The sequence below is a fragment of the Erythrolamprus reginae genome, chromosome 2, assembly GCF_031021105.1.
Source record: "Erythrolamprus reginae isolate rEryReg1 chromosome 2, rEryReg1.hap1, whole genome shotgun sequence".
NCBI classification, from domain to species: Eukaryota; Metazoa; Chordata; class Lepidosauria; order Squamata; family Dipsadidae; genus Erythrolamprus; species Erythrolamprus reginae.
In genome coordinates this window covers 41,613,408-41,638,967 of record NC_091951.1, presented here as the reverse complement: position 1 = coordinate 41,638,967, position 25,560 = coordinate 41,613,408, and the positions used below count along the sequence as shown (strand labels likewise).

General features: G+C 41.2%; 1 protein-coding gene across 2 annotated transcripts; it reads right to left on the bottom strand.

The window, feature by feature from the left end:
- Positions 1-14,233: 14,233 nt before the first annotated feature.
- LOC139160244 (zinc finger protein 773-like) lies at positions 14,234-25,134 on the bottom strand. Of its 2 annotated transcripts, none has more exons than XM_070737922.1 (7): positions 25,042-25,134; positions 24,525-24,590; positions 23,869-24,358; positions 22,854-22,980; positions 18,580-18,717; positions 17,815-17,937; positions 14,234-15,691 (listed from the first exon to the last, which is right to left on the bottom strand). In XM_070737922.1, the coding sequence occupies exons 3-7, from the start codon at positions 24,337-24,339 to the stop codon at positions 14,631-14,633; spliced, it is 1,920 nt and encodes a 639-aa protein (XP_070594023.1). In that variant the 5' UTR covers positions 24,340-24,358; positions 24,525-24,590; positions 25,042-25,134; the 3' UTR covers positions 14,234-14,630. The 2 variants fall into 2 exon arrangements, with proteins under 2 accessions (XP_070594023.1, XP_070594024.1); XM_070737923.1 differs by having other exon boundaries at positions 23,869-24,339.
- Between the last annotated feature and the right edge of the window lie 426 nt (positions 25,135-25,560).

Below are 25,560 nucleotides of genomic sequence, written 5' to 3'. Positions count from 1 at the left end.
AAGAAAAGATTGCTTGACAGCAGCTTTCCATCTCTGTTCTGCCATGATTTACTGAAATGGGAATAATAACCAAGGGCCACTTCCTTAGAGACCTACTTCTGCTCGTTATTCTCAGTATCATTTCTAGGGCTCCGGAAAGTTTTGTGCCTTTTAATAAAGATAATCCCAATTCTTACCTAATTTTTCCTCTGCCTTTGTTATATTTCATCAAGTCAAAGCTTGTAGGTTTGCTGAATGAGAGAGGACCGACAGCTTTCAAAAATCCGTCAATTGGGCTGCTGGTGCACTGTCCCTTTAAGATCCCCCCCTCCCCTCGCCCCGGCAGCTCAGCAATTGTGGCTATAAAAGCTGAGCAGAGAGGCGGCCGGGCGTAGCGTATTCGCGTGGTGGGAGTGAGGGAGAAGGGGAAAATGGGTTGTGTTCCTATGGGAAGCTAAAAAATGGAATGAAACAGCCTGTCGGAAGAGTTATTGTTCTTCAGAAATAGGATTAACAAAGATATAGTGAAGAAAGGGGAGTTGTAGTAGCTTTGGGGAAAGGAAGTAAACAGTGAGCAGTAACCTTTAAGTCCTTGTGGGTGTATGTTTAGGTGGAGTTGTGTGGGCTTTCTGGCATATTTTTTTGGCAACCCATTGATTTGGGTGTATGTAAAAAAAACCTTGACAAAATGGTGCCGGTAGGATATCCATGAAGCAAGGTGGATAGCCAAAGAAGGGGATATTCATTACAAGGGGGCAGTCAAACAAGTGGCTTAAACTCAAGCAGTTTAGTATGTTCTATGAAGAAAAAGAAGCCTTGGTTAAAGGGGGGCTGTAAAAAGGGAGCTTTGGTACTTGCAAAGCCCAGACCTTGTAGAAATTATCAAGCCAACAATCATGGTTAAGGAAAGCAAAGCCCATACCAGACCTTAACACCAAACATACTAACATGGGGGGAAAAGAGTGATAGCTTCTCTTTAGAAGAGGCTGCTGACTTGGTTAAAAATGGTTTATCCCAAAAATGTAGTAACTGATAAACTGCAACAAGAGGAAAGGCTGCAATTAATTAAAGAGGGAGAAGAGTTGCTTTGAAGAGGAAAGAACATTGTACTGTTCTTTATTGTGTTGTATATTGTATTTTATATCTATTTGGCTGTGAGCCACCCAGAGCCTTCCAAACGTAGGGTAGCATATAAACCTAAATAGAATTATAAATAAATTGCCTGGAATTGGGAAAGGTTGTGTGTTTGCTGAACGTGTGAATGTGAGAGGACCCACTGCTTTCAAAAGTCAGCAATTGGGCTGCTGGTGCACTGTCCCTTTAAGACCCCCCCAGGCAGCGCAATTGTGGCTATAAAAGCTGAGCAGAGAAGGCAGCTGGGCTTAGCATATTGGCTTGGTGGGAGTGGGGGAGAAGGGAAAAATGGTTTGTGTTCCTTTGGGAAGCTAAAAAAATGGAATGAAACAGCCTGTGGAAAGAGTTACTGTTCCTCAGAAGTAGGATTAACAAAGATATAGTGAAGAAATGGGAGTTGTAGTAGAATTGGGGAATGATAGTAAACAGTGAGCAGTAACCTTTAAGTCCTTGTGGGTGTATGTTTAGGTGGAGTTGTGTTGGCTTTCTGGCAATTTTTTTTTTTGCAACCCATTGATTTGGGTGTATGTAAAAGAATCCTTGACAAAATGGTGCCTGTAGGATATCCATGAAGCAAGGTGGATATCCAAAGAAGGGGATATTCAATACAAGGGGGCAGTCAAACTGAAGTGGCTTAAACTCAAGCAGTTTACTGTAGTATGTTCTATGAAGAAAAATAAGCCTTGGTTAAAAGGGGGCTATAAAAGGGGAGCTTTGGTCCTTGCAAAGCCCCCAGACCTTGTAGAAATTATCAAGCCAACAATCTTGGTTAAGGAAAGCAAAGCCCATACCAGACCTTAACACCAAACATACTAACATGGAAAAAAAGGAAGGATAGATTCTCCTTATAAAGAGGTTGCTGACTTGGTTAAAAATGGGAGTTTACCCTAGAAATGTAGTAACTGATGAACTGGAACAAGTAGCAAGGCTGCAATTGAAGAGGAAGGAAAGATTGTACTGTTCTTTGTTGTGTTGTATATTGTACAGTACTTTATTTGGCTGTGAGCCACCCAGAGTCCTCCAAGAGCAGGGCAGCATAGAAACCTAAATAAATAAAAAATAAATTGCCTGGAATTGGGAAAGGAATAAAAAAGGAAATACCAGACTAGTTTCAAGGCCTGGTTATGTACTAAAATGCCCAAGTTGTGAGAGGAAAACCTAGACTATTTTATAATGTTTAAAAGAGTGGCTACCTCTTACAAGTAGCCTGAGAGTAAATGTGGTGGCCAGATTAAGCTCCTGGTTTAATAGGAAAGGCTTTGAGACCTTATAGTAGTTTTCCAGCAAGAGAAGTAATGGATTACTCTCAGGTTGAAGAAGCAATCTTATACAGATGTGCCACTCCCTACACCTATAGACAGAGGTTTAGGAGCCACACCTAAAGCGAAACATGAAGAGATTAGTGAATTGTTATCAAGGTGGGAAGTCCTGGGCAGGAAAATGGTTGAGGCCAGATGGAAGAAACAAGGAAAAACTGAGGAAATCCATTGTAAAACAGCTTCCACATAATCCTTTCTACCAAATTGAGGCCTTGGGTGCAGAAACACAACGCAGTCAATTCAAAGGAGTGTTAAACTAACTGAGGAGTACATAGCCAGTTAGAAATATGAGGATGTTAAAAAGGAAATGTTGCAGAGGAAGGAGAATAAGAAATCTTGTTCCAGAAAGTAAGAACTTTAAGGGAGATGGCAGAGAGAAAGATAAAAGGAGAGAAACAAGCTTTTAGATTTTACCCAAATCAAAGGAACACACTGGGAAGTCAGATACTGGTAACTGTGAACCTGTGGGAAAAGTGGCCGTTTATCCAAACCCAAAAGTGGGGGGGCGGGGAGGAATGATTGCAGTAGTACAAGTGTTTCTGAGAAGAAAAATTGTGTTCTCAGCAAAAATGGGGCCAGTGTGAAATGTTTGGTAGATACTGGGAGTAAACTAATCTCGTTGCAGCCTCATTTAGTAACAAAATGGCAGCATTTATGGGGGAGGGAAGCCTCTTATAAATGTTTTAGCACACTGAGATGGCCATATTCCTTAAAGCCAAATAAAAAATACAGGCAAAGGAACATACAAACAGTTGTAGGAGTAATGCCTAGCATGCCACATAACCTAAATCGCGTGGACTATCCATTTACTAGGTTGGACCTGGAAAAAATGAGTTGACAAAGAAGCTAAGGTAGTGGGAGTAACTACAAGGGACCAGCTGAAGAGGAGAATACTGCTTGAAACAGGAAGGGAAATAACCTGGGAATTCTTCCTAACAGTCTTGACATAATAGGAGAAGTGAGACTTGTAAGAAAAACGTCTTTAGGGGTGAGCCCATGGGGATAGAGACTCCTAAATGAGAAATTCACCTTGTAAAAGAAAGCCAACAAACCCTAAAACATTGTTGGGTAGCAACAGAAAAGGAGGGAAACAAAGACAACTCTCAGACTTCAGCAAAAGTTTTGTGCCTTTGGAGGATTATAACCCCAATTGTTGCCTAATATTTCCTCTGCCTTTATTCTATTTCGTAAGATCACAGCTTGTGTGTTTGTTGAATGTGAGAGGACCCACTGCTTGAAAAATAGTCAGCAATTGGTCTGCTGGTGCACTGTCCCTTTAAGACACCCCCCCCCCCCCCCCCCCCCAGCAATTGTGGCTATAAAAGCTGAGCAGAGAGGCAGCTGGGTTTAGCATATTGGCCTGGTAGGAGTGAGGGGGAAGGGAAAGATAGGTTGTGTTCCTATGGGAAGCTAAAAAATGGAATGAAACAGCATGTGGGAAGAGTTACTGTTCTTCAGAAGTAAGATTAACAAAGATATAGTGAAGAAATGGGAGTTGTAGTAGAATTGGGGAATGATAGTAAACAGGGAGCAGTAACCTATAAGTCCTTGTGGGTGCATGTTTAGGTGGAGTTGTGTCGGCTTTCTGGCATTTTTTTTTTTTTGCAACCCATTGATTTGGGTGTATGTAAAAGAACCCTTGACAAAATGGTGCCTGTAGGACAAGGGTCCTCAAACTTGGAAACTTTAAGAATTGTGGACTTCAATTCCCAGAATTCTCCAGCCAGCTATGTTAGCTGGAGAATTCTGGGAGTTGAAGTCCACAAGTCTTAAAGTTGCCAAGTTTGAGGACCCCTGCTGTAGGATATCCATGAAGCAAGGTGGATATCCAAAGAAGGGGATATTCAATACAAGGGGGCAGTCAAACTGAAGTGGCTTAAACTCAAGCAGTTTAGTATGTTCTATGAAGAAAAAGAAGCCTTGGTTAAAAAGGGGCTATGAAAAGGGAGCTTGGTCCTTGCAAAGCCCAGGCCTTGTAGAAATTATCAAGCCAACAATCCTGGTTAAGGAAAGGAAAGCCCATACCAGACCTTAACACAAAACATATTAACATGGAAAAAGAAAAGAAAACAAGCCTTGGTTAAAAGGGGGCTATGAAAAGGGAGCTTGGTCCTTGCAAAGCCCAGATCTTGTAGAAATTAGCCAACAATCCAGGCTAAGGAAAGGAAAGCCTGTACCAGACCTTAACACCAAACATACTAACATGGGGGGGGGGGGAAAGAAAACAAGCCTTGGTTAAAAGGGGGCTATGAAAAGGGAGCTTGGTCCTTGCAAAGCCCAGACCTTGTAGAAATTAGCCAACAATCCTGGCTAAGGAAAGCAAAGCCCATACCAAAAGAAAAAAGTGATAGCTTCTCCTTAAAAAGAGGCTGCTGTCTTGTTTAAAAATGGGAATTTAACCCAAAAATGTAGTAACTGCAACAAGAGGAAAGGCTGCAATTAATTAAAGAGGGAGAAGAGTTGCTTTGAAGAGGAAGGAAGGATTGTATTGTTCTTTATTGTGTTGTACAGTATATTGTATTTTATATCTATTTGGCTGTGAGCCACCCAGAGCCTTCCAGAAAGTATGGCAGCATATAAGCCTAAATAAAATTATAAATAAATTGCCTGGAATTGGGAAAGGAGTAAAAAGGAAATACCAGACTAGTTTTTAAGGCCTGGTTATCTACTATAATGCCCAAGTTGTGAGAGGAAAACTTAGACTGTTTTATAATGTTTGAAAGAGTGGCTACCTCTTACAAGTAGCCTGAGAGTAAATGAGGTGGCCAGATAAGCCCCTGGTTTAATAGGAAAGACCTTATAGTAGTTTTTCAGCAAGAGACTTAGTGGATTACTCTCACATTATTCAGATGTGCCACTCCCTGCACCTATAGGCAGCGACCAGTGGGATGGTGGGAGAGAGGGGCAGCATACAAATCTAATTAACTAATAGATGGCTCTCTACAACCAGCAGGAATGTGTTTGTGTGTGCGCGCAGCTCCATTTGTAGACGTAGCTGGCTCACATATCCGCCCAGTAAGGGGCAGCCAAAGTTTTTACTGCCAAACTGTGGGTGTGGCTTGATGGTCATGTGACTGGGTAGGAGTGGCTTGCCGGCCATGAGACCAGGTGGGAGTAGCTTGAGCGTTCATCATCGTTCAAGTAAACTGTTAAGTCCTCGACTTACAACCTCACCAGTGTCGCTCTCTGGGGTGACAATTTGCTTCGTGTTTCCCACACTCTCCTTCCTGGGTCACTCCCTGCCTCAGGCTGGGTATCTAGGGGAACAGGTGTCAATCAGCTGTTGAGAAAAGATGGGGGAGGAAATGGGCCCCCTGCAACTCATGCGGTTGCTGGTCTCCCTGCCACTTTCCGAGGAGGATGGGAGGGGGGGGGGTCAGCTGGAGCTGGGCACACAGCTTCATTTATGTTGTGAGCCGCCCCGTGTCCTCGGAGAGGGGCGGCATACAAATCAAATAAATAAATACATTTCCACTGGTTTAACTGTGTTCCACCCTGTCCTGCTTGCTGCCCACCCCTGCATCCACCCCTCACACAAATGGAGATTTCTGTGTCAGCCTACAACTTGTGCAAGTGAAACTATGTTCACACATTATCTGCGCAGCCTACTTCCAAACACGCCAGTCTGGGGGTTTGGGGACAACTGGTTTCAAAAGACCCTATGACAAATGTGGTGGCAATGGTGGGACCGTTTCAGACTCAAGAGACAGAACTGAGACTAAGTAGTAACTAGTTCTGAGTATTTCAACTTTGCAAAAACCACAAGCAGAATTAGGGATGTGAGCCGCCCCAAGTCTTCGGAGAGGGGCGGCATACAAATCTAATTAATAATAATAATAATAATAATAATAATAATAATAATAATAATAATAATAATAATAATAATTCACCACGTTGTGGTTTGCACTAGAAAGGCAATTTATGAATGTGTATCTGATTTATTTGAATTATTATTCAAATGGTACTTGTATGAAATTTTAGACAACTATAGATGACCGTTGACTTACTGTAGTTTATTTACTAATTGCTCAAATTTACAGAAGCACTGAAAAAAGAACTATTTTTCACACTTGTCACCTGATCAAATTTTGGATGCTTGGCAACTTATTTATGACAGTTGCATTGTCCCTGTATCATGTGATCGCCTTTTATAACCTTATGACAAATGAAACCAAGGGGGAAGTGAGATTCATTTTACAAATGTTACTAAGTTAGCAACTACGGTGATTTACTTAAGAAATGTGGCAAGAAAAATCATAAAATGGGGGGGAAAATATTTAGAAATGGTGGATCCTCTTATGGATATTAAGAATACTGCTATGAGTAAAGGTCTTTCCACACTTCATGCACTGATACTGGTAACTACAGGCCAGTTAGCTTGACATCAGTTATAGTTAAAATGATGGAGACTCTACTCAAAAAGAGGATAAATCAGTACCTAAAAACAATAACTTATTGCGCCCAAATCAGCATGGCTTTACTGAAGGCAAATCATGTCAGACTAATCTCATTGATTTCTTTGACTATGTCACAAAGGTGTTGGATCAAGGTGGTGCCATGGATATTGCCTATCTGGACTTCAGCAAAGCCTTTGATACGGTTCCACATAAAGAGCTGATAGATAAATTAGTGATCCCTGGATAGTTCAGTGGATTTCAAGCTGGCTGAAGCATAGACATCAGAGAGTTATTGTTAATGGCGAGTATTCTGAGCAGAGACAGGTTACAAGCGGTGTGCCACAAGGGTCTGTTCTGGGTCCTATTCTTTTTAATATGTTTGTGAGTGACCTAGGGGAAGGTTTGGTAGGGAAGGTAGGGACTCTAAAGTGTGCAATAGGTTGATATTCCTGGAGGCGTCTGTAATATGGTAAATTATTTAGCTTTACTAGATAAATGGTCAAAGCAATGGAAACTGCAGTTTAATGTTTCCAAATGTAAAATATTGCACTTGGGGAAAAGGAATCCTCAATCTGAGTATTGCATTGGCAGTTCTGTGTTAGCAAAAACTTCAGAAGAGAAGGATTTAGGGGTAGTGATTTCTGACAGTCTCAAAATGGGTGAGCAGTGTGGTCGGGCGGTAGGAAAAGCAAGTAGGATGCTTGGCTGCATAGCTAGAGATATAACAAGCAGGAAGAGGGAGATCGTGATCCCCTTATATAGAGCGCTGGTGAGACCACATTTGGAGTAATGTGTTCAGTTCTGGAGACCTCACCTACAAAAAGATATTGACAAAATTGAACGGGTCCAAAGATGGGCTACAAGAATGGTGGAAGGTCTTAAGCATAAAACGTATCAGGAAAGACTTAATGAACTCAATCTGTATAATCTGGAGGACAGAAGGAAAAGGGGGGACATGATCGAAACATTTAAATATGTTAAAGGGTTAAATAAGGTTCAGGAGGGAAGTGTTTTTAATAGGAAAGTGAACACAAGAACAAGGGGACACAATCTGAAGTTAGTTGGGGGAATGATCAAAGGCAACATGAGAAAATATTATTTTACTGAAAGAGTAGTAGATCCTTGGAACAAATTTCCAGCAGACGTGGTTGGTAAATCCACAGTAACTGAATTTAAACATGCCTGGGATAAACATATATCCATTGTAAGATAAAATACAGGAAATAGTATAAGGGCAGACTAGATGGACCATGAGGTCTTTTTCTGCCGTCAGTCTTCTATCTTTCTATGTTCTATGTTTCTAAACAAAGATTATAGGAAAGACCCATTTCTAAATGAAATGATCCCCATATAACAGGATGGGAATGCAGCCCTGATCTAATCTTTGACCTGGGACCATTCCATGGTGCCACAAACTCTCAAAGTGCATCGGACACCTTGTCATGCTGGGGCAGCAACATACCCACCAGATCCCATCTTCAATAAAAGTCTGATCTTCACCTGTCTGCAGAGCCGAACCTTTGAAAGTCGGGGAATTTTTGGATGGCAATACCTCTCCACCCTGAATTTAAGACCGTCAAACTCAAGTGACCGTATCTCTAAGGGAACATCTCTCTCAGAGGTCCCCCGGTTGGTTATAGCAACTAAAGACCATCAGGAACCCAGCGACTGGGTTCAGCAGAGAATCCGGAATCCTGGTGTTCTGTCTGGGTGCCCCCAGACCTCAACACCAACTGGAAAAAACAGCCAGACACGCTGGTAAAAGCAAAAGTACTTTATAGCTTGAAAAATAAACACAGAGAAAAACCTGTTCTTCCCCACAGGCAGGTTATGAGACTTTACAGCAGAGTCCTGATGTCCAGACAATACAGCAGCCTTCTTGCTGGCACACCCACCACTGTAGAGAATAAGACCCCCCACCTTTTCCCCCCAAGGTTTTAGTATTCAAAGTCACAAACCAGAATTCCAAGACGCCAAAGAGCACAGCCAGGTCCCAGGACTCCCAAAGATAATACTCCACAAGCCAGGAAGGGTGGGTCTGCCTTTTAACCTTTCCAGAGAGCACCACACCCAAACCCAGCTGTTGCCTCTTTAGTGCTGAAAGTACCTAGCTAATTGGTCCCTTCTTTGTGTTGCTCTTCTCTGTCGCAGATCGATTATTGCTTGTGCATTTTCCTCTAAGGAATCCAGGCTGCTTGCTGGGGAGAGCTCCCTCTCGGGGGCCTCTGGCTGTTCCCCCTCTTCCTCAGCCTGGGATTCCTCCTCCTCGTCTGCCTGCACCTCCTGTTCCTCATCCTCCCCCTCTGAGCAGGAAACCGACAGAAGATCAGCCGTTCCCTGAGGGGCCTCGGACGGAATCACAACACCTGGTAGGGAGAAACTTGCTCAGGTCATTTAGCCTCTTCCTCAGTGATGGAATTAGAGACAAATTATGGCAGGATGCAAGGATGTCTGACTGCCTTTGTAGTGTTTATTGCTTTTTATACAGTTTTCCAAGCAGCTAAAGATAGAAAAGAGCAACAGTATTTTCATTGGTGAATTTCCCCTCCACCAATCTTTCTATCACCAATTCTTCAGAGCCTCCTATAGTTACAACCTAGATGAGATCCCTTACCAGCCAGGTATAGTGTCTTAGATCATCCTGACCATGTGAACAGGGTGATCTCGTGTAGGCATAGGGGCCCCTTTAGAGTAGGTGATATGATGCACACACAAAGGCTTCCCTGGAGCTGAGGGAGGCTAAAAAGACACACACACACCAGAGGCCCTCTGGAAGCCAAAAACGCCCCTGTTCAAGCCAAAAAACAGCTGGCCAGCAAACACATCCATGTTGGAGCTGAGCTAGGGCAACGTCTTGTGTGCCACCTGTGCCATAGGTTCCCCACCACAGCCTTAGGGCATCCCATTCTTTAATATTCTTGGTCAATTGGTAGTTGGGTCTTAAATCCACTCCTTATCCGTGACTCCCATTCTTTCTAGAGTGGGCAGAGCAAAATACTGGCAACCCCCCCCCCCTGACATGTTTTCCAAAGGCTCACTTTATAGAAACATAGAAACATAGAAGTCTGACGGCAGAAAAAGACCTCATGGTCCATCTAGTCTGCCCTTATACTATTTTCTGTATTTTATCTTAGGATGGATATATGTTTATCCCAGACATGTTTAAATTCAGTTACTGTGGATTTATCTACCACGTCTGCTGGAAGTTTGTTCCAAGGATCTACCACTCTTTCAGTAAAATAATATTTTCTCATGTTGCTTTTGATCTTTCCCCCAACTAACTTCAGATTGTGTCCCCTTGTTCTTGTGTTCACTTTCCTATTAAAAACACTTCCCTCCTGGACCCTTATTTAAATGTTTAAATGTTTTGATCATGTCCCCCCTTTCCCTTCTGTCCTCCAGACTACACAGATTGAGTTCATGAAGTCTTTCCTGATACGTTTTATGCTTAAGACCTTCCACCATTCTTGTAGCCCGTCTTTGGACCCGTTCAATTTTGTCAATATCTTTTTGTAGGTGAGGTCTCCAGAACTGAACACAGTATTCCACTCAGGGACTCATATACTCTAACTCCAACACCCTCATGAAGGAATTGGAAGAGGTTGCAATAGAACTCTATATGCCTATGGGGGATTCTCAATCATCAGGTGCAGGTAGTTCCAAAGATGCTTTTCCAAAGGTAAAAAGGGATATATATTTTTGTAATGGTGTAGGAGAAAAACCCTGGGAGACAGAAGGAGGAGCCTTCTGATCCAGGGGCCTTTTGTGATCTTTCTTCTCCTTATCTGAAGTAGTGTTTCAGCACAAAGAGGTGATTCTGCAATAAACTCTAGAACAAAGTGAAATCCATCCAGGATTCAGGGACCTGTTCTGATCCAGGATGTCCAGGGGAAAAGCATTTTGAAATTCCCTGATATTTCTCTGACATTTCCCTATAACTTGCAATCTAGTTAAAGTGTGGTCATAGATGACGTCATACCAAAAGGCTAAGCCGTGGAGAAATATTGGTAGCTGAATAATAATAATAATAATAATAATTTATTAGATTTGTATGCTGCCCCCTCCGAAGCCTCGAGAAGCAAGTTGTTGCCACAGTTATAGAAACATAGAAGACTGACGGCAGAAAAGGACCTCATGGTCCATCTAGTCTGCCCTTTATACTATTTTTTGTATTTTATCTTAGGATGGATCTATATTTATCCCAGGCATGTTTAAATTCAGTTACTGTGGATTTACCCCCAACCACGTCTGCTGGAAGTTTGTTCCAAGGATCTACTACTCTTTCAGTAAAATAACATTTTCTCACATTGCTTCTGATCTTTCCCCCAACTTCAGATTGTGTCCCCTTGTTCTTGTGTTCACTTTCCTATTAAAAACACTTCCCTCCTGGACCTTATTTAACCCTTTGACATATTTAAATGTTTCGATCATGTCCCCCCTTTTCCTTCTGTCCTCCAGACTATACAGATTGAGTTCATTAAGTCTTTCCTGATACGTTTTATGCTTAAGACCTGAAATATTATTAGTTAGCTTGCTCTCCCTACATATGGGGTAAATTGCTGTGAACCCTTCAGGATCAACGTCTATCAAAATATTGGAAAATACATTTATACACATTTAAACATATTTGTGAGCCGCCCAGAGTCCTGTTGGAATTGGGCGGCTTATAAATACCACAAACAAACAAACATGTATTTTTGATTTCTACTTCCTAGTTTTTATTAAAAAAAATAATTTTTACTCTCATGTCTTATTATTTTTATACATTATTCTAAGCAGCAATTATACTCCTTACTATACTTACTATACTCTGTGAAGCAAGTTGGGATGAGAGCCGGGACGAGCTCAAGGTTTTCATGGCAAAGGTTGGGCTAGAAACTTAATCTCTTGGTTTCTAAACCTTGTGCTTTCACCAATGAACGAAAAGGCTCCATCTGCTTAAACATTGTTTAATATGATTTATAATATTTTATCAATTTTTTAAACAAAGCATAGACAGAACCGGCTCTGTGACATCAACAGCGGTTTGCTACCAGTTGTATAGAACCGGTGTGAACTGGGAGGAACCAACCTCTGGTGCACAGGCTGCCAAGCACCAAAATTTAGATCATGTGACCATGGGGGAACCGCAACATCCATACATTAAAAGACTAGGCACAAGTACCATTTGTTCAGTGCCTATAAGAGAAAATGGATTGCAGGAGCTGCAATTGGAAAGTGAACGTGATCAGCCTAGAATCTTTATCTAGCCAAGTTCAACTCTGATGACTTTTAACTAACCCCAAACTTTCATTGAGAAGATTCCTGTGTAAAGCTTGTAGAGCAGGGGGTTGGACCCGATGACCATGGAGGTCCCTTCAAACTCTATGATTCTGCAGTGATTTAATTAAACCACCATGTGTGGACTCAAGTCTTTTGCACCTGTGGGTGCCATAGTTGGTCACTGAACTTATTATTATTATATGGGGGCTACCTGTAGGGCAAACTCTTAAAACCTTGCCACTGAAGGCAGAGATATTATTTAACCTCCAGGTCAGCTGTGTAGATAATTCAATTTAAGATTGTGCATGTGTGCACTCACATAGGGGCTAATTTATTGTCAGAAAACTAGGAAAGACGAATTCTCTTAGGGCTAATCAACAAGAGTTTTTGAGTTCACGTAACATAATCTTCATAATTCTGCATGAGGTATGCTGTGCGAACCAGGCTGTTTTATGTTGTGTGACCTGTCATCTGGATGTATAAATGGAAAAGGAGAAATGAAAACTCAAGAAGAAGAGGAAAAACACTTTTTTTTTCAACTGATGTTTCCGAAGAAAAGCAGTATCATGAAATAAAAGCTACATTCCTTATCTAGCAATTTTATTTTTCCAACTTGTGCATAGTTCATCCGATCCGTTTTGACTCCCACTGGGCCTGAAAGGGAAGCCTTAAAATTATCTACCTTACAGCTACAAAATCAAGGACATTTTTTCCCCCTGAAGCATTTCACGTTATTTTCAGAAAAGCTTCAGTAAAATATAGTTATGCACGAGTCCCATCCTTCTGTTGAATCTCCCATCTGGTATGTGATGCAGCACATACACTGTACATATATTCCTGTACACAATGCCAGTTATCTTGTTGGGCTGTTTCTGTCTGCTTCTATCTGTGTTGTATATAGACACCATGTGTTGGACTGTCTCTGAGGCCTTTCTGCATATATATTTATTAGATTTGCATGCCTACAGTCTGCATTTGTCTAGATAGGAGAACCCTTTCCATGGATCATGTACTACAGTGTTTCCCAACCTTTTTTGAGCCGCGGCACATTATTCATGTTTTCAAAATTCTGGGGAACACTGAAGGGGGGGGCGGGGGGGCTAAAGAAAAGTTTGGACAAAAAAAATATCTCTTCCTCCATTTCACTCTATTTCTCCCTCCCTCTTTCTCTCTCTTCCTTCCTTCCCTTCTTTCTCTCCATCCCTCTTTCTTTCTTTCTTCCTCTTTTTTGCTCTCTTTCTCTCTCCCTCCTTCCCTCCCTCTATGTCTTTCCCTCTCCCTCCTTCCCCCCTTTCTTTCTCTCTCTCTTGCTTTCTTTCCCTCTCTTTCTCTTGCTTTCTTTCTCTCATTCTCTCTCCCCTTTTTCTCTCTCTCTCTTTCTCTCTCGTTCACCACACCAGCAACAGAGAGAAAAAGAAAGAGTGAGAGAGAGCCGGAGAGAGAGTGGAGTGCACAGCAGCCATCAGCCTCCTCACCCTCCCAGACGTCCCCAGCGCCCGGCCTCGCGCCGCCTCCCGTTAGCCCGGCCGAAAGCCACACAGTCCTGGACTCCCGGATCGCTCGCTTCTCCGGCCAGCGCGGCGCTTTCCTGGGCAGGTGGCTTTGCTGACCGGAGAAGCGAGCGATCCAGGAGTCCGGGACTGTGTGGCTTTGCGCCATGAAGAGAAAACGGCAGCAGGGAAAAGTCGGCCGTATTCTCTTCATGGCGCAAAGCCACACAGTCCCGGACTCCCGGATCGCTCGCTTCTCCGGCCAGCGCGGCGCTTCCCTGGGCAGATGGCTTTGCTGACCGGAGAAGCGAGCGATCCGGGAGTCCGGGACTGTATGGCTTTGCGCCATGAAGAGAAAACGGCAGCAGGGAAAAGTCGGCCGTTTTCTCTTCATGGCGCAAAGCCACACAGTCCCGGACTCCCGGATTGCTCGCCCCAAGGCAGGAGGCGGCGGCGGAGGAGAGTGGGCGGATCGGGCGGGCAATGGGGCAGGGCGGAGAAGCCAGGGGCGCGTTTGGCCGGAGGCACCGTGGGGAGGCAGGGGCAGGGAGGTGCGGCAGTAGGTGCCTCCGGCCAAACGCGCCCCTGGCTTCTCCGCCCTGCCCCATTGCCCACCCGATCCGCCCACTCTCCTCCGCCGCCTCTAGCCGCGGCACACCTGACGTTGTCTCGCGGCACACTAGTATGCCGCGGCACACCGGTTGGGAAACGCTGATGTACTAAGTGGCTGTTTTTGTGCTGCTATGATCAGTACCTCATTTTGTGGGTCTAAATCCAGCCATTCCCATCACTGCTAGAATTTATCTTCCGGAACATTTTCTCACAGATTAAACACCCACAAAGACTATGCTTATTTCCTGCGGAGGGAAAACAGAAGGATTTTCTCCTGTGTGTTGAATTCTTTCATGTTTGATAAAGTCTCATCTGTGAATTCTTTGATTAAAGTCTCATCTGTTGCAAAAGTTGCTTCCCTCCAAGTTTGGAGCACTGTAATCTTTCTCTCCAGAATGACCTTAATTAGCTTAGAATGGCAGGAATTTTTTTTCCCCTCAGATACATTTAAATGGCTTTTCTCCTGTATGAACTTGCTGGTGCTTATTTAGACAGGACTTCACCCGGAAGCTCTTCCCACAATCTTCACATTCAAAGGGCTTCTCGCCCGTGTGGATCCTGTAATGTCCAAGTAGATGGGATTTGATGTTGAACCTTTTGCCGCATTCAGGGCAGCCGTAAGGTTTCTCCCCAGTATGGAGGCGCAGATGGACATTAAGGTTAGACTGCTGATGGAAACGTTTCCCGCACTGGATACACATGTATGGCTTTTCCCCAGTGTGGATCCTTTGGTGCGTAACGAGATGCGAAGGCCGATCGAAACCTTTCCCGCACTCGGAGCAGGAGAAATTCTTGTTGGACACCGTGATTTCTAGAGGGGGCTTTCTACTCATAATTTTAATCACCTTTTGTGATTTGGGAGCTGCATAAAGGCGGGTCAATTCAGGCAACATTGCCCGGGGACCTTCGGATTTGATCTCAGGTGCTTTGGAAATCTTGGCCGCTTCCGTATGGGTTCGCTGGTGCTTATTTAGGGAAGATTTCACCCGGAAGCTCTTCCCACAGTCTTCGCATTCGTAAGGCTTCTCCCCTGTGTGGATCCGGTAGTGTCCGTGTAAATGGGATTTAATACTAAATCGTTTGTCGCAATCAGGGCACCCATATGGCTTCTCCCCGGTATGGACTCTCCGGTGGACGTTTAGATTGGACTGCTGGTCAAAGCACTTCCCACATTCGGTACAAGGGTAGGGCTTTTCGCCCGTGTGGATCCTCTGGTGTTTAATTAAATTGGAGCGGCGATCGAAACTTCTTCCACACTCAGAACACGGATAATTTCTTTTTGATACAGTAGAACCTACCTGGGAGCTACTGCTGGGCATTTTCGTGTCAGCCTTAGCAGCTTGCGTCAGCTCCAGGAATAAACCTTGCCGTCTTCTGGATTTGGCCTCCATTGGTTCAACAATTTTGGGATCAAAGAACACGTCCCACTGCGTTGGTTCCTGAAGTCGCTCTGCTCCAAACTCTCCTTGCTGATTATTTTTCCTGGTAATCGGGAGTTCTGCAAGCACAGGAGGGAAGATATAAACAAAGGTTTTGAGGGCCGAGACAAAAGAAGTAAATAAGGGGGTGGGTGAGCAAGAAAAGGGCAAAGATATGGTTTCAATATCAAACTTTGTTTGGTTCCTTCACATTCCTTAATTATGAAAAAAAACCCACCATTAATTGGAATTGGGATTTGTTATCATTCGTTCTCATGACCAGTCCTTATGACTGGTACTTATGACCAGTCGTTAAAATGACAATTCAAATTTATGACAGACTTCAAGAATTTTTTATTTATTTTTTATTTATTTTATTATTTAGATTTGTATGCCACCCCTCTCCGCAGAGTCGGGGCGGCTCACAACAGAATACAACAATTCATGACAAATCTAAATTATAATTTAAAATATTTTTTAAAAACCCATTTACTAAGCAAACATACATACAAACATACCATGCATAAATTGTAAATGCCCGGGGGAGATGTCTCAGTTCCCCCATGCCTGACGACAAAGGTGGGTTTTAAGGAGCTTACGAAAGGCAAGGAGAGTAGGGGCAGTTCTAATCTCTGGGGGGAGTTGGTTCCAGAGAGTCGGGGCCGCCACAGAGAAGGCTCTTCCCCTGGGGCCCGCCAACCGACATTGTTTGGTTGACGGGACCCGGAGAATGGTAATAATCCTCAGTCGTGTGATTTTATTTTGTCTGCTTGGTAACTGGCTTGTATTTACAACAGCTTGCAGTGGCCCACAGTCAGGTTTTTAAACATTGGGCCTGAAATGCTTGGCTGATTCAGTTAAACCACCATTCTTCACCTATTTTTAGTATCCCTTTTCATTCATTTATTTTGGAAAAATGATGAAGCTGCCTACTTGCCGACAGTCACTCTAGACGGTTTACAGAAAATAAAAGCACAATGTAGAAGAATTAAAAATATTAAAATATAATACTTGTGTCAGCCATTTAATGGCCCCATCCCACTCTGGGTTCCCCGGGCATGTTTGCAAAATCAACAGGGCCTACAAACGGGTCAGTGTGGGAGTCCACTCTAATTTCTGGTGGGATAATATTTCATAGGGGAGCCACCACAGAGAAGGCCTTTCTTGTTTTTTTATTTAATATTTTTATTGATTTTTTAAAAATATGAACACACACACAACAGAAAACAGGTGCTCTGTGAGTAGTGCCCACCACCAGACAAGCATTCACAGCCCACCACCAAATCGTGGGTGTTTTTTGTATATACTGTTTTAACTGAGAATGCCTTTCTTCTGTATTCTGCCAGAGGCACATCCTTGGGGGACAGGATCTTGCCTCCCCACTCTAGTGGGTTGAGTGGATGTGACTGGCAAAAGATGGACCCTCAGATAATCTGGTCCCAAGCCATGGAGGGAACTATCAAAAATGAATTTTCTAAAAGGTAGCTGTATATCTTCGTTATATTTTTATCATCAGATCCAGTAGGAATTTTATCCAGTGGATTAGTTGTTGTATCTATGCCTACCCCTTTTATGTCTTTATTATATCTAGATCTAATTTGAGTGTAAGTCCACCAGTCCATCTTATAATTTTGGAGTTCTAATTCTTCTCTAGATTTTAGGTGTGCATCTGGATTCAAGATATCTATATAGGTCAGGATTTTTGTGGGGTCAATTAGATTTGGGTAAATGATAGCCTCCATTGTTGATAGCCACCTAGGTATTTTGGTATACAATTTCTTTTTTATTTCATGCCAAATTCTTAATAGGGATTTCCTAATCATATGTTTGTTGAATGTATTCTGTTTTTTAAATTCATCCTTCCACAGATGGGCATGCCATCCCAGTTGCAAATCATATCCCTCTAGTGTCAGAATTCTTTTGTTTGATAGATTAATCCAATCTTTAATCCAAGTTAGGGAAGCAGCTTTGTAATAAAAGTTTTAAATCGGGGAGACCTAAGTCCCCTCTTTGCTTACTATCTTGTACATATGATAGTTTAATTCTTGGTTTCTTTTTTTGCCAAATGAATTTTGTAACAATTTTCTCTTAAGTCTTTTCCAAAGGAATGTCTTACAGTGTCATCTGTCCTCTTCTTTCTTCCCATCCACATCTTCCCAGGTGGCTTCAAAACCCCCCAACCCTCCTAATTCTAACGGCTTACCTGGAGAATGCCCCATATTACTCTTTTCCTCAGAGTCCTGAATCATCCCATCACTTCCAATCTGGAAAATCATGTCAGGTTCACCATTATGCAGGCTGTCATATGGATATTGGGGTGGCAATTCTAAAATAAGGAAAAAAAGGTGATGCCAACAGAATTATTGGAAACTACGCCGGAAAAAAGGACTAGTACTAGATGTCTCTAAAAATCATCAAATGTTTACCTTGAGTAAAGACCAGTTTTTCTCAGGCTTTAAATCAACAGTCACAATTTTGGTGAAGGGTCCAAGTGTGTGCAACCTTTTGTGGTTTGCAGACACGGAGAGACTATTTGGGGGAGTTAAGATTTACTAAGACTAAGAGTTACGGCAGCTGCAATGGGCCAATTCAAATGAGCAAAGGGAGCTACTAAATCGGAGTGGATATGCCATAGATTCTTCTGAGTTCATCTATGGGAATGTTTCGGTGGTTAATGTGAGTCCTCAGAAATGTGTCTGATTTTGTACAGCCAACTCAGGTCCCTGGCAGAGGGAAGTAATGAAATCACCTGGGCAACAGCTACGTTAATGGCAGAAAAGGAAAAGTCCCCAAAATAGGAGCTAAGGTTTGATCAGAATTGACAGTCTGATCAATGTTGCATCTTCCAACTGCTGTGGGTCTGGATGTGAGATTGATTGACAGATTGATTCAAAGTGCTTGACTTTGGGGGGGAAAAGGAACACAAGTAACCCAATAAGATTCTTTTGTTACAGAAAGACTTTCTCACCAACCACAGTTATGTCCTCCCAATCCACAGTTTCTTCAACAATAGAGTCTGTCTCCTTGCATGTATGGAGATCAGCCCTCTGTGCTTCTTCGTCCCAGTCAGATTGGAGACCTGGATCTGGTTTGCAAATCAAAAGCTCTAGAGGAAGGGAAAGAAACACAAGAAAGGAAGGTTATTGTTTTTTTTATAGTTATCAAATAAAATAAAGTGCCTTACCCAGGGACAGGCTGGGTAAATTAGCTAGCTCAGAATTCCAATAAAGGTATAGACATCAGAGTTGAGAATCTATTTCTTTTATAGTGCCTTGATGAGAACATGGTTTCTTTATTTCTTTCTGCTCCCTCCCCAAATGTTTGGCTTTTATTGATACACAATGTAGTTCATTTCTTATAAGTTATCCAATTAAAATATTTATCTTGATAGTTGCCACCAAAAAAGTAAAATGGAAAATTATTTTCAAGGGGGGAAATCGGCAGACAAATGTGTATTACCTTTTCTTTGTGGTTTACACAGGGGCAGAAGCAGCAGGGGGTCGCATTGTCCTATGGCTCTTTTGTGTGTGGTATGCAATCGAAAATCGCTCCCACTTTAAAATATGTGGGAACCCCAAAGAGAATCAGAAGGCAAGTTGTCATAATTCAGCAACTGAGTGCTTTGTGTATTCCCACCCATGAAAAAGGTTCCAAAATGAAGTTAAAAGACAATTCAGGTAACATTTGCCTAAATTTAAAACCACATTGCATAAAATAAAAACACCTTCCACATTAGAGAGAGACCAATGAACTGGAAGTTCCTAGAATCCTTTCCATGGAAATGATTTCTAAACCAAGTTGAGATGTTGTCACTTCAATTCTCAGAATCCCCTGTAGAAAGCACTGGGAAAGAATGTGCGAGGTGATTAAGATATGGAATATGTCTGCTTGGGTAGGGTTGCAATACATGATTTGAACTCTGACGTTAATCAGATAAGATAATCAATTAGTCCAAAGTATTATAGTGGAATTTTGCCAATGGTTTCATCCATTAACAGTACCAACAAGAACAGTCTACAAGTGTTCTTCTTGGCAATTGTCCACAAAAACTGCATTTAAAGGGGATTGCCTGTCATTGATGAGCCCATAATACCTGGAGTGGACACAAGCTCTTGACTTCTGCTATCAGTCCATCTGGTGGCAGGTTTGTGCTATGAAAAGGTGTCACAATGGCGTTACCGTTGTTTCTTCCTTAATTGTTTCTCTGGTACCATTTCCTGCATGCTGCAAAATGATCCTGAACCTCTAGGTAATCTGAGTTATTTGTCAGAGAACAACCAAACTCAGGAAATCCCAAGAACCAAATAGCTTAGAATTGTCTGCTAATGTAGCAGAATTGAAATGCTGGACTAGATTTGGGAAGAATCGGATTAAAGTCCCACCCTAAGCCATGGAAATCTTGCATCTATCGTCTCTCAGCTCAATCTAACACAAAGGTCTGCTTTAGAGATAAAACAGATCCCCAAAATAAAATGTAATTTGCTCCCAGGTTATTTATATTTGCTTAATAAATAAATAAATAATAAAAAACTCACAAGGACTATTATATTTAAAAAAAATGGAGTTGACAACTTCAGAAAGGATTCAATGATCTTACAGGAATGAAAACCTTTACCTAAAGAGGTGATGTTCTCAGAATTTTCTTTAAAAATTTTTTTTTAAAAAAAAAATTGAATTATATACATTAAAAACAAAACATAGTGATATACACAATAGAAATTCGGACCAAAATCAATACAATCCCTGTCTGAGTTCAATCCATTTGATAATTATCAGGAACCTACTAATATCACAACCTACAATTACTTCTCACTAACCAAAACAACAAACATAACCAAACTAAGCCGTCACAATCCAAATCCCTGCTAGTTTGCAGGTACCACCCCTCCTCTTTTTTTTTCTTTCTTCTTTCTTCTTCTTTTCTTTCCTTCCTCTTTCCTTTTCTATCCCACCTCCAATCACCTCTTCTTTCCATGTTATTCTTGGACTATTAAATACTACAGCTATAAGATTATCCAAACAAGAATATTGAATATAAAATATTTACATACAGACAAATATTTGGCATGTATATACAATAATATATATAAGCCGCTGCATAAAAATACTGTTTACCCCCTCCCCCTCCCACTTCTCTTTTTTGTATTCCCATCCCCTTTTTCCCTGTTTTTTTTAATAATCTAATAAAGTATATTTTTTTAAAAACAAAACGCAGAAAATACATTGAAAACAAGGAATGTAACATACATAATAAAGAAAAAAGAAAGAGAGAGAACACAAACAGAACGAAACAAAAATATATCAGTGAATTGATTGTTTTGTACATATCCATTAAACACAGCTTATAATGAATTAATTCAACCGCTAATACGAACGGTAATATATAAAAATTGGTTTCGGTTATTCACTTAGTTTACATTTTTGTTATACTTTCAACCGCTTACAATCAATCATAGGTATAGTAATACATTTCTTATATATCAAATCATTCATAATTTATCTCAAAAAGTTTAATACTTATATAAATTCATTCCTTTTTTTTAAAAAAAGATCTATTTCATTTATATATCTCAATTTTATTTTTTCTTGTTTCTAACCACTCGTAAAAATTGTTCCAAGTTTTGTAATACTTGGAGTCTTCTTTATTATTTATTTTAAGCGTCAGCACATCTGCTTCAGGCACAGTCCATGATTTTCCTTACTAACATAGAATAATCTGGTAGATCTTTTTTTTTTTTTAAATAATTTTTATTAAATTTACAAAAATATATACAAAGGAAGGAAGAGTGGCTACATCTTGTTTTACATCGTTATATCGACATATAATCACATGCTCTTATTATATTTGTAAGATATAATTGTTCTGTTTAAATAAACTTTATCAGTTCAATATACATATCAATACCAAACAAATTACCCAGTTATGAATTAAATTTTTAAAGTGTTCTATCTCCATAATTTGTTATCTTTTAGCTCTTCTGACTCTTCCTCCCCCCGCCCTCCCCCCCAGTGAACTGTTGCTGACAGTTCTAAAAATCTTAGATTGCTGATTGAGCGGCATATGGCTGCCGCGGTTTTTCCAATGACTTTTTAATCTACACTTGAGTTAAGATCCGGTTGAATTGAGAAAGATGTTAATAACAGTCCGATAAAAATATTCAGAGTTTTATATTTTGTCAGTGTCCAAACTTCTCTCCTGTCTGTTAGCCTATATTTGATTTACATTTTATCTTGTTTCTTTTTCTTTCTTTTTTCTTTATTTTTATTTTTTACCCAATCATAAAATTTTTCCCAAGTCTCGTAATATCTTGAATCCTCTTTATTTTTAAGTTTTTGGGTGAGCCTTTCCATTTCTGCACAATCATATACTTTCTTAATAATCTCTCTTTCGCTTGGTGTGTTCTCTTTTTTCCAATTCTGCGCAACTGTGATTCTCGTAGCTGTGATTATGTGTTGTATTAAATAGAAGTCCTCTTTTTTACCTTTCAAATCTATTATGCCCAAAAGAAAAATTTCTGGCCTAAATTTTAATGTGATTGCCGTAATCTCTTGAATCCATATTTGAATTTTTTCCCACAACTTTTTTATGTGTGGACATGTTCACCATAAGTGGTAAAAGGATCCGATTTTGTTGTTACATCTCCAACAATTTGGTTTCAGATTGGGATAAATCTTAGCCAGCCTGGTTGGAGCTAGATGCCATCTATAGAACATTTTTTGTAAGTTTTCTTTGTACGGTACTGATTTGGTTAGTTTCAAATTTTTCCACATTTGTTCCCACTGTTCTATGTAAATATTGTAACCTATATTTTTAGCCCAGCTTATCATATTTTCTTTTACTATTTCAATTTCCATGTTATACCCCATTATATAGTTGTACATTTTAGTTATAATTTTTTTTTCATGTCCTAATAGTATTTTGTCAATTAAACTATCTTTTTCTTGAATTCCTTCTTTCTTTTTATCCTTGTTCCATTTTGTCGAAATTTGGGAATAAGACCACCAATCAATATTGATGTTTTGATTTTGTAATTGTTGCCTGGTTTTTATAATTCCCTTCTCATCCAGTATATGATTGTAGTTCAGCAATTTTTGGGTAGATCTTTATGTTTCCAGAGTTGTTGTTTATATTTGCTTAATAAATAAATAATAAAAAACGCACAAGGAATATTATATTTTAAAAAATGGAGTTGACAAGCTTCAGAAAGGATTCCATGATCTTACAGGAATGAAAACCTTTACCTAAAGAGGTGATGTTCTCAGAATTTTCTTGCATAACAGTGTGATACAGTATTCTTTGTTCCTCGTTTAGCAGATCCCATTCTTCTTGGGTGAAATATATAGCCACATCCTGGAATGCCATAGGACACTAAAAGAGGAAGAAAATTGAATGAATTAATGGTTTTGATTGGCTTATGCCATTGATAAGCGATAAATCATGCCACTTAGCAAAAATATTCAGTACTAATGCCTGCTGCATTTGGAATTGATAATTCCTTATCTAAGTTTATAAAAAGCGCCCTGGTAATTAATAGTCAGGGTCTCCCCTAAAAAGTTAATAGGACAAAGTTTAGAAATTTAACCATACCCCTACAGCAGGGATACAAGTCAGTGTTTTATTTATTAATCAGATTTCCACTTGTGGTTGTGATTTGTGGTTCAGCAAGCTGTAGAAAACCAGCCACTGACTTATTATGTTAACCAGGCCATTGCATGAAGTCACAACATAGCTGTAAGATGTTATGCGAATCTGGGAAAACAACCTGAGATTTAGCAAGGTATAAACCAATGTATTGGGGTGTATTTTAGATCTGTAGCTTTCCAAGCCAAGAACAGGCTTTGCTAGAAATCTGGGAACTGTTATTAAAAGATATTAATTTTTCAGCCTTCTCTCTTTCTACTGCCCACTCTATTTGTATTATTTTTATTTTTATTATTTATTAGATTTGTATGCCGGCCCTCTCCGTAGACTCGGGGCGGCTTACAGCAATGATAAAAACAATATATAATGACAAATCTAATAGTTAGAATCTAAAATAACAATAATACATTTAAAAAGTCTAAAAAACAAGAAACCCCAATATATAAAAACATACATACAGTCATAACCTTTTGCAGGACAAATTCAGATTGGCTCAGAAGCCAATCTGCCCAACACCCCTTTTTGCTTAGTTAGTGGTTGTGATCAGAGAAATAGCAACAGTCCTAACATTAAACTCAAGAATTGGAAGGCTCCCTTTCGTATTAGCAAGGATACCTTTTGCTCCAGGTAAAATTCAGCCAGCTGAGCTGCCTCCTGGCTGGTACTTGGATTCCTGGCTCTCACCCAGGCCTGCATTCCCAAAGGAAGCACATGTAGAAACTGCTCCAAGATGACCACGTCCACAATCTGTCCTTTGGTGCGGTCCTGTGGTTTCAGCCATCTCTGAGCGGCCTCTCCCAGCTGGAACAGAGTCTGCCAGGGACCTTCTCCCCAAGGAAGAACATCAGAACGAAACCTCTGCCTGTTGTACTCCTCAATGTCTTTCAGCAAGGCATCCACCTCTACCTTGACCTCCCCAGGGATGCCAAGCGGATCCTCTTTCCCAAAGCGATGGGCTTCTGGGTCCTTTGTGGATGTTGACCAAGCAGATCTTCCTCTACAACGGCCATCCTGCAGATCCCCTGGTGCCCAAGGAATTGCTTCCTCTACGGGGCCTTGGGAAAGGTGAAACGTCTGGTGGTTCATCTCAAAGGAAACCTTGCAACTAATTATAAGAAAAAACGGTGGGGGGTGGGGAGGAATATCATACATATTGGGCCATACTGAAAACAAGAATAGCAAATGGGAATGAAGAACTGCATCCAAAGAACAGCAAAAACAAGGCTACAAGGCATGCAAAACACTTGAGAGAGAAACGGTGCCACACTCACTGTTTTGGCTTATTCTCCAAAGAGAGAAAATGTCACCACAATTGTGCTTCTGTTACTTTATTCTCCCTGAAAATAAAGAGGACGAGATTGCTTGCTGTCAGAGGCTGCGTGGAGATTTCCTCCTCCTTCCAGAAAGAAACCGATTTTGCATCACATTATTCCACCCCCCCAAGCCCCCATACTCAGAAATAAATCTTCATCCAGTTGCCCCTTTTTCCAGGGTGAACCAAAAAAAAAAATCTGGTTAGCAAAGCCCGGGGCTCAATCCCTCCATCGCAATCCTCTTTCCGCCTCCTCTTTTCTGACTGCCCTGCAACCCGGCCAATTTCTCTGCGTTGGAAAGAAACTCCAGGAGGGCTGCGCATCCCCCCCCCCCCCCAAAAAAGCTGCATCTGCGGAAAGATGGGGATCCGGGGACCCCCCCCCCCCAACCCCAGCTTTCTACCTGCTCAGATTCAGCAGTGCAAAGATGCTTTTTTAAAAAGCCGAATATCTACAGGAGGAAAAGAATTCTTACTTTAGGGTTAAGGCAAAAAAGGAGGAAAGGGGGTCTCTGCTTTTTTTAGACCCCCTTGCCTCGAAATCAGACGGCCGTGCAAAGCCCTGCGACTTCCCAATAACCCGGAAAACAAAACGGGCTTGCAGTGCTGCTGCGTCTCGCATTGCTGTTCTCAGCTTAGAGATAAAAACGAGCAGGCACTTCGGGTCTAGGCAAAGCCAAGCCAGAGAGCCCTCTGGTGGGCAAAGAAACCAAACGTAACCTATCCATCTCTGTACAGCCAAATACCCTTTTTTTTTTGTTATCATTCCATCAGAAAGGAGTGCTATGTTGTTTCCAATTTTGAGGAAAAGTAATTCCAGTTGTGGTTATCCCTATAGTATCTCCCATATCTCATATATCTTCTCTTCTATCCCTATATCTTTTTCGGCTATTCCCTCATAGTTATATTTTACTCTTTTATTTTCTTCTCTATTCTCCCTTTAATACATTCTACCTGATTATATCATCTATAACCCTCATTGTGTTTTATTGTGT